Here is a 9,257-nt window from a genome sequence, read left to right as displayed (position 1 = left end):
TAGATATCGATGATAATTAAAATTAATTACGATTTATTAAAATTTTAAACATTTTAATTCATTCTATTTAAAAAAGAATATTAGCATACAGATAAATGTAAGTTCGAAACATTACGAGGAATATATATAAGTTCCAATTTCATGTATAACTCGCTTTTAAATTTATTTGGTAATAAAGTCCCTAATCTGTAAATGAATCGTGCATTATTCTAAAAATTTTTATTAAGTAAGAAATATAATATTTAGATTTCTATTTTCATGAGAAGTCAAGTATAATTTAATCAAAGACAATAATATTATGTCGAATAATAACTACTAAATATTACTGTAATAAATTTCAAATTCTATTAATACAATAAAAAAATTTAAGAGTTAAAAATTTAGTATTAAAAAGTATTAAGAATTTTTCTTTATCTCATAAAAAAATATTTGTAAGTGCACTTGTTGAATATGAAATATATCAATACTAAAATAAGAACTTGTATATAAAATTTTTTTATTGTAATTTGCAAAAAATAGTTATAATTATAATAAAATATTTATTAAATTATTTGCATGAATCGAATTATGAACAAAACGGCGCGTCAAATATGCTGCTCTTGGAGATCTTGCTCATTTTCAATTTTTTATTTTTACAATTTTTACTTGTTATCAAGGTAAAAATCTCTTTTCAGTTTCCGCGCCTCTTATTACGCTATGTTGCATTTTCTTTCATTTTAATGTGTTATTATACTTAATACATTTCAAATATAATTCGTACTTTGTGAGAAATTATTCCATGCAACACTGTCTTACAGAATATCCAAAGAACGTCTACATAATGGCTTCAAGATAGCTTCAAAATGCCGCTCGGAGAACTGTATTCTATGAAATTTTTTAAATAGAGATATTTGAAATATTTTATTTTGATTTCATTTCTTTTTTTATGGCATTATCTTTTTTCTGCAAAATATATTTGATGCCTTTTTTTACATTTTTATAATATTTTTCCGATAGATTTCAAGATTAGAATTTTTGCTAAGTATTACTATCATTATTTTCATATATTTACAAAATGGTTTGATGTAATTTGTAAAGAATATTACAAAATATACTTGCCTTTTTTTTACATTTTTAATATCTTTTCCAGTTGATTATCATTTTCTTAATAATTAGCTTAATTAACAAATACCAGCATATATATCAGCATATAATTTCGTTTTCCCCTTTTGTTAAACATCAAATTATAAATAAATGATAAATTACAAATAAATTGTTTGAAATAAATTGTTATTTCATTATTTTCTAGTTTAATTAAAAAATATCAGCTTATAATTTCGTTCCATCTGATCCTCCATTTGTTAAATATTAAATTATAAACAAATGGATATCAGTGATGAATAAATCGCTGTCATTATCATTTCTGATTTAATTAATAAATACCAATTTATACTATTAATAAATGCTAGTATATATTAGTATATACTTTCGTTTTCCGTCTTTTTTCATCAAATATTAAATTATAAACAAATGGAGATTGATAATAAAATACAATATGCTGCTGAAGATTTTGCTTATACTTTTGATATTTTCCCTACAATTTTTTACTTGTTATCAATATGAATTCATTTTTAATTTCTGCGCCTCTCATTACGTTATCTGTTGCATTTCTTATTTTACTCTTATTTTAATGTGATATACCTTATATACTTTATAAACGTTTTTCGTTTTATTTTATATTAAGTCTATTATAAGAGATTATCTCATACAACATAGTTCTGAAGGATGTCTAAAGGATGTCTACATTATAGGATATCTTCAAAATACCTAAAGAATTATATTCTGTGGAATTTATTTTAATATCTAATAAATATATTTAAAATATATATATTTTGATTTCACTTCTTTTTTTATGGCATTATTTTTTGTTTTTTCATTATGATTTTGAACATCTTTTTCATATATTTGCGTAAAATTTTGCATTTTAATTTCACATCCTTTATGATGTTATTTTTTATTATTATTTTCATTATTATTATTATTTCATTATTTTATTATTTTATTATATTTTCATTATTATTATTATTTTCAAATATTTATTGGGAGTACAAATTAGTTCGGTCCGTCCAAAAATGCATTTATTTCAAAACAAAATGAATGAACAGATCAATTAAAGTATTGTCCGCTGCCTACTATTTTTTCCCATTTCTCAGGCAATTTTCGAATTCCATCTCGAAAAAATGACTCGTCTTTGGAGGCGATCCAATTTTGGAGCCAATTTTCGATTTCTGCGAAAGAAATGAACCGGTGACTTGCTGCAGCTTTCGGAACAATCAGTAATCAGAAGAAGCAAGTCCGGAGAACGGCGGGTGCGGTAAAACATCCCATTTGAGCGTTTCCAAATATTTTTTTACGACTTTAGCGACATGAGGCCGAACCTTATCATAAAGAAGAATAACTTTATCATGTCTTTATTCCGGCCGTTTTTCTTACAATGAATTCGGTTCAAACGAATTAATTGTAGCCGATACCAATCGCTCGTAATGGAATCGCCAGGTTTCAGCAGCTCATAGTAAACAAGACCCTTTTGGTCCCATCAATAAATACAGAGCATGATCTTTGAACCAATGTTCGGCCGTGGTGTTGATGTTGAGGTCGATGGCAACGATTGATCGGGCTTAGCGTAGTATTTTTTCTTGGGGTTGTCGTAGAATATCCACTTCTCCAGTCACAATCCGATGCAAAAAACCTTTTCTCTGTTGTCTTTGAATCAGCTGTTCGCAAGTGAAAAATCGCCTTTCAACGTCTCTCGGTTTCAGTTTATAAGGCACTCAATTTCTTTGTTTTTGAATCATTTCCATGGCTCTCAATCGTACAGAAACGGCTTGTTGAGTTGCAAAAATATGCAGAAAAGATGTAGAAAAAGATATAGAAAAATAAATGTAGAAAGATACAGGAAAGGTGTAGAAAGTGCTGAAAAAAAGTGCAATAAAAAGGGATAAAATTTTGTGATAATGATGATAACGAATCTGAATAAATAAATGACATAAATTGAAAAATACGTGCGCATATTCATATCTATACCTCAAGTATTCTTACGAATACTCTTATCGACTACTCTTACGAGTATTCTTCTTATCGAGTACTCTTATCTCATTTGTCATCATTTGTTATCTCATTTTAATTGTAAAAATCTATATTCTTCCGCGATATATACATTTTTTATAATATCAATTTATTTAAACAAAATGATTTTTATTTATATAATCCTAACAGCATAAGACGTCCTCAGAAACATCCTGAATGTCCCAGAACATCCTGGACGTTTTAAGGACATTCATACCTCCACTGAATATCCTGAGGAAGGATAAGCATAGTTTTTGTCCATTTTTACAAATGTTTTGAAGCAATCTCATCATTTTGTTATATCTAAATTGTCTTTATTTATAAATAGTACGTAATAAAAATTAATCTCATTTCTCGCTTCTGACATCATGATTCAATATGACTGCAGTGACCAACTTTATCTTTAGATTATCTTTATGCTCTACGAATTATTTTATTGGCTACTAAGCATCTAAAGATAAATTTAAGAAAGCCTTGAATAAGATCTAACCATGAATACGGATAAAAATTTCAATAAGCAATGTGCAAAAGATACATGTATATTCACCGTTTCCCGTAATTTATTTGTTTTTTAACTCTTCACGTATCTGCAGTAATTATATGTTCCACTTAACGTTTCAACACACTCATTGCAAGTCGGATCGTATTACTATTTATATTTGTAACTTTTTCAAGATAAATCATTTTTTTAATATAAATATTTTTTTATTGTACTGTTCATAAAATCAAATATTTTAATATTTTTTCTCGTTTTTATTCAAAAAATTGTTTTATTCAAAGAAATCTTTCAGATTTTAGTCAGGGAATTTTTTTAAAAAATGACTGGAAAAACCAGGAAATTCAGGGAAATTTTTTTTCTTTTCTGTTAACAACCCTGCTAATAGTTTTTCTGTTATTCTCAATTGCGTCTATTTCCTCTAAATTTCTTACAGCAGAAAGGAAGAAAAATATCATCTTATAACATATTCAAAGTAAAAGACTTTACACGAATCCTCCCAATATAAAACGACATTCGAAATTAAGCTTCTCAAGGAGTGAGTCGTTTCGGATCGCGCGGAAACATAGATACTTTGCGAATATTATCCAAACCGAGGTACAGCATCACTACGCGCTCCATGCCGATGCCGCCACCAGCATGTGGCGGACAACCGTATCTGAAGGCATCAATATACGACTTGATTTTCTCAATATCTGAAATAAATGATTTTGCTATTATATAATTTATAATTAAGACATAAAAGAAATATCCGTGAAAAATGTATTGTTATCGCCATAAATAATAATAGCTAAATTTTCTTAATCACGGAGGCGGATAGTAGAAAAATGAAATATCGCAAATAATTATTAAATGTGGAAAAAACAATTTATAAATGATTTCGATTTTCGTTTGATTTAAATCAGATATCCCAAATTTTAAATATTTGCAAAAATCTTCACGTGCAAACATCTCACTCACCAATTTCGTGATGCTTAGCGCGTTCGGTAAGAAAATCTGGATCATGAATACGTTGTGCACCAGATATAATTTCCTCACCTCGCATAAACATGTCGTACGAATTGGATACTTTCTACAATGCAAGATCGACAGTTATTAAAAAAAGAAAATATTATATGCTTACGTAGTATAAGAATACTTTACAGGATTATTTGGATCCGGCATCGTATAGAATGGTCTTACAGCAAGAGGATATTTATCCAAAATGTAAAAGTCTGTATCATACTGAAAAAAAACATTTGTAACATTTACAAATTTTTTTATATGAAAAGAAGCTTAACATACGTACAACTGCAAAATAAATTTAAATCAATAACTATATTGAGGAATTAAAAATAAATTTTGATTTCATTTTTTAGGACCAATTGCACCAATGTTACTTTGATTCTATATAACGAAAATTCTATATAAACGAAAATTCTATATAAACGAAAATTAAAACTCTCTTTCTCTCCCCTCCTTTCCTCCATACCCCTCCCCCTGTCCCTCTTTCCTCTCTCACTCTCAAAGAGAGAGAAGAGGAAAGATTTTTAAGCCTCGCTTAAAGTTGGTGCAATTTAAAAATTTATTGATAAGATTTAAAAATCCTTATACTTGTTTTGTATCTTTATACTTATTTTGTATCTTTGTCTCTATAATACTTATCTTTATTGATTTGAATTTTGGTCTTAAAATTGTTTAGTATCTTACTTTGGTCTTAACGAGTTTTCCCAGGAGCTTTTCATCCGGCGTCGACAAATCATCCTCTTCCCCAAGAGTCACACCCGCTTCTGCCAATAATTCAATTGCCTGTGGATATTCTAATCTCAAGGCTGGCTCGAGAAACTTGAAAGGCTCTACTGGATACTGTTGACTAACTGTCATTATATCATCTGCATAACTGTTAAATCCCAGAAATAAATTAATATCATAAATTGCAAGAGCTTATAAATATATATCGAGAACAAACGAATAATAAAAATAAATATATTATACAACTAACTTATCGCGTAATTCTTTAAATAGTTCGGTAAACATCTGTCCAATAGTGTCTATCACTTCGTGATAGTGATACTTAAAGGCCATCTCCAGATCAAGACCTACAAATTCTGTCAAATGTCTATGCGTATTGGAATCTTCCGCTCTGAAAACTAATTGCAATATTCTTAGCAAGTATTGTTAAAAATATTAGTCCGCATAGTATTCAAAACGTGATTTCATTTCGAAATTTTATAGTTATGTAACATAAACTATATACTAAATGCACGCTAAATCATAAACATTCTGAATAGATTATTATATTTGAAATATTATTATATTTGAAGAATTTTTTAAATCTTTTATAAGGCTTCATTTCTGAGGAAGAGGGAGGGGCTAAGAAAGAACTCTCTTTCTCTTTACTCTCAACTTTCAAAATAACATTCTGTGCATACTATATACTATTGAAATAAAATTGAACTAAAAAAGAATAGAGGGAGTGTTTCGTACTGTTAAGAGTATAGAGGAGAAACAAAATCTCTTTCCTAGGCAAAATTTCACATTTTTTCTATTCACTGGATTTTCCAACCAACTTTTCTCCTCCTCATGGTATAATATTCATGCTTTTATAACAATTAGTTCGCCTTTATGTATTTGGAGTCAAGGTATTAATCCTGCCAATAACTCGAAAAATTTCTAGATAACGTTCAAAAAGAATATTTCTATTGGATGCAATATACCTGCTCCAACAGTGAAAACTTTATCAAAATCTGCGGCAATTGCCATTTGTTTATACAATTGTGGCGATTGAGCTAAGTAAGCATTGCCTTTAAAATAAGACACTGTAAATACATTCGCTCCACCCTCACTGGCTGCCGAAATGATTTTAGGAGTGTGAATTTCTACAAAACCCTAAAAAGAATAAATAAAATAAAACATTTCACCAAAAATTTCACTTATATCATCAATGCTTACCTTCCTTGTCAAAATATCCCTGAAGAGTTTACAAATACCAGCTTCTACCTTGAAAATCGCTTGATTAGCTGGAGTACGTAGATCTAGAACTCTATTATCCAATCTGGTATCCTGATTCACTCGCACGTTCAATGTCGTCTCGTCCACCTCGCCAATAGGTCTTGCAGCGTCTTCTATTTGTAAAGGAAGTTGTGACTTTGCAGCACTTACCACAAAAATTTCCTTCAAATGAACTTCAACATCTTTTTGCGAACACGATTCGATTTTCGAGGGCACAGGCATCACTATGGCCATGACATCGATTATGGATTCTTTTGTGATGCTAAATGAAACAGAATGTTAGTATATAGCACTTTAATTCTGATTCTCAAGTAGCGCTTATAAAGCATTAACAAAGCGCTAAAAAAGCGCATATAATCGCTTTTTAACGCTGCTATGCTACTTGGATTGATTTTATGAGTATTATATAAGTTTAGATTTTACTTGTTTAAGATTTTACTTGGATATAAATTTTATCATTTGTTTGCTGATTTCTTCATTCACAGCAGCTAATCCTTGTACAGTATACGATTGTTGTCTTAATACGACAAAGCATTGCTTGCCTATAAGATGAGAGAGAGAGAGAGAGAGAGAGAGAGAGAGAAAGAGAAAGAGTAGAATTAACAAGATTAAAGTTTTATTTGTATATAATTATAATGAAATAACATTACTCACCTTTTGCACGACTAGTATGTAAGCGACCTCTGAGCCAAACCATCTGATTCTCTAGATTTTTATCCAGATTCTTGATCGCTGTAAATTTTCTATCCTCGAATTTCTCCTTACTCTGAATCATATTCATTTGTCCATACTTTCCCAAAGATACATCCTCAGATTTATTTGTAAATTCTTGCTGAGAATGCTGATATCAAATACAATATATTTATTTTATTGATTTATTTTAGCATAAATTTATTATGTATAAAAAACACTTTAATTCGATTTTACATAAAATTTGGAAACATTTGTTTAATTGGCAAAAACGGATAAACTTAATTTTTCTTAATAAACACTTACAGAATAACTTACAGATTGAGCTTTTCCTTCTGCCTTTTTTGCCGCTTTTAGCTCTTTCTGCTGCTTTTTAAACGTTTTTTTAGACATCTCATCTCTTTATAATAAAAAAAAAAAAAAAATACTTTTAATATTAGAAATATTGATCATCAGTGCTAAGTGATCGATTGTATGAATCAAAATATAAAATTGAGTATTTTTTGACTTAAATGTAGTAACATTATTAATTATTATTAATTATATTAACAAATATCAGTTGACATGAAATGCAAAAACATTTTGAAGTTTAAAAGATATACATAACATTTAGTTGAAATCTGTTTCAATTTGTAAATACTTAATAAAAAATATTTTCGAAATTATGCAAATAAATCACATACTCGTTTCTACCAATGTTTGACCTTCAATTTCAGTTCAAATAACTCTTCATCTTTTTATAATAATAATAGGCTTGCCACCGGCTCAGTACTCCCAAAAAAATGAGAGCAGTGAGTTTTGTATTTGAAATAATGAGAGAAAAGTGCAATTTTTTTAAACGTTGAGCAATAAGGCAGTTTTGTTTTAGATTTGATTAAAATTGTATAATGATATCTAAGAATTAATTTTATTTTGAATATATTATCCTATGACGATATTTTCATTATTTAATATTCCATTAAATTTAAAGGCACTTCTGAATTTAAAAAACGGTATCGTTAACACGTTTCAATATGTTCAGCAGAGAAGACGACAAAGTTCTACTAACAATAGCATCTAAATTCAAAAAATGAAACAACGTAGGAATGAAACAAGTATTTGGAAACAAAGTTATTATTTTTAAATTAAATATATCATTATTTAATATCTAGTTTATTAAAATTCTATATTTAAGTCTTTCATAACCAATAAAATTAGAATTATCATATTTAAATCTTTATAATATAATTTTCCTTTATATTAGGATTAAAGGAAAAATTCTACGGTATTTTATTAACTCAAAATTATATATAGAATATCTTCATTAAAAACAAAATTTAAATTTAAAAAATGATTTTAAAGTTTGAAATCTCTATCTTTAAATGGTGACTATATTTTTTTAATTTAAGTTTTGTAATTTTTACATATATACTTTTACATATATATTTTTACATATATAGAAAGCTACAAACTAAAAGAGGAAAATTTTTCTTCTCACTTTGTGAGTCTGCCAAAAAAATTTGTGAAAATTTTTAACTATCTATATCGTGAAAGTTTGGAGTTTTCCTTATAAAATCGTTTTTTAAAAATATTTCTATGATTTTTTGTTCTTGAGTTATTCACAAGTTAAACAAAAAGGAGCATTCTAACTTTGATTGCTCATAATTCCATTAAAAATCATCGTGCAATTAAAAAAACAGATTCTTAAAGCTAAAACATTATTCTATTGAGTGGTATAATTGCTAATTTAAAAAAATAGAATATATAAATTTGAACTAAAAATATGATATTACTATTCTTATAATCATTGCACACTGGTCAATAATAAAAAAAATAACAATAGTAATATCACATTTTTATAATTCAAATTTCTATATATTTTACATTTAAAAAATTAGCATATATATATATGTTTGATAAAGCAGTTTTTTTAAGAATCTGTTTTATTAATTACGGTATGATTTTTAACGGAGTTATGAATAATCAAAATCAGAAT

At 27.7% G+C, this 9,257-nt stretch overlaps 1 protein-coding gene across 1 annotated transcript; it reads right to left on the bottom strand.

Moving 5' to 3' along the window:
- Positions 1 to 4,132: 4,132 nt before the first annotated feature.
- LOC105621920 (aspartate--tRNA ligase, cytoplasmic) lies at positions 4,133 to 7,675 on the bottom strand. The gene is made up of 10 exons (XM_012203358.1): positions 7,601 to 7,675; positions 7,247 to 7,424; positions 7,032 to 7,134; positions 6,533 to 6,854; positions 6,298 to 6,469; positions 5,583 to 5,730; positions 5,291 to 5,480; positions 4,745 to 4,825; positions 4,562 to 4,673; positions 4,133 to 4,296 (listed from the first exon to the last, which is right to left on the bottom strand). Exons 1-10 carry the CDS (start codon positions 7,673 to 7,675, stop codon positions 4,133 to 4,135), a joined length of 1,545 nt encoding a protein of 514 aa, XP_012058748.1.
- Between the last annotated feature and the right edge of the window lie 1,582 nt (positions 7,676 to 9,257).

The sequence above is a fragment of the Atta cephalotes genome (genome assembly GCF_000143395.1).
Source record: "Atta cephalotes unplaced genomic scaffold scaffold00038, whole genome shotgun sequence".
NCBI lineage: Eukaryota > Metazoa > Arthropoda > Insecta > Hymenoptera > Formicidae > Atta > Atta cephalotes.
This window is presented reverse-complemented; position numbering and strand designations above follow the sequence as displayed.

What these genes read in the sequence shown, in the direction of transcription:
- LOC105621920 (XM_012203358.1), bottom strand. Translation starts at nt 7,675, where the DNA reads ATGTCTAAAAAAACGTTTAAAAAGCAGCAGAAAGAGCTAAAAGCGGCA. An exon ending in GGGATATTTTGACAAGGAAG is followed by an intron (nt 6,470 to 6,532) that starts GTAAGCATTGAT and finishes TATTCTTTTTAG; the next exon opens with GGTTTTGTAGAAATTCACAC. An exon ending in GAAAACTCGTTAAGACCAAA is followed by an intron (nt 4,826 to 5,290) that starts GTAAGATACTAA and finishes GTTTTTTTTCAG; the next exon opens with TATGATACAGACTTTTACAT.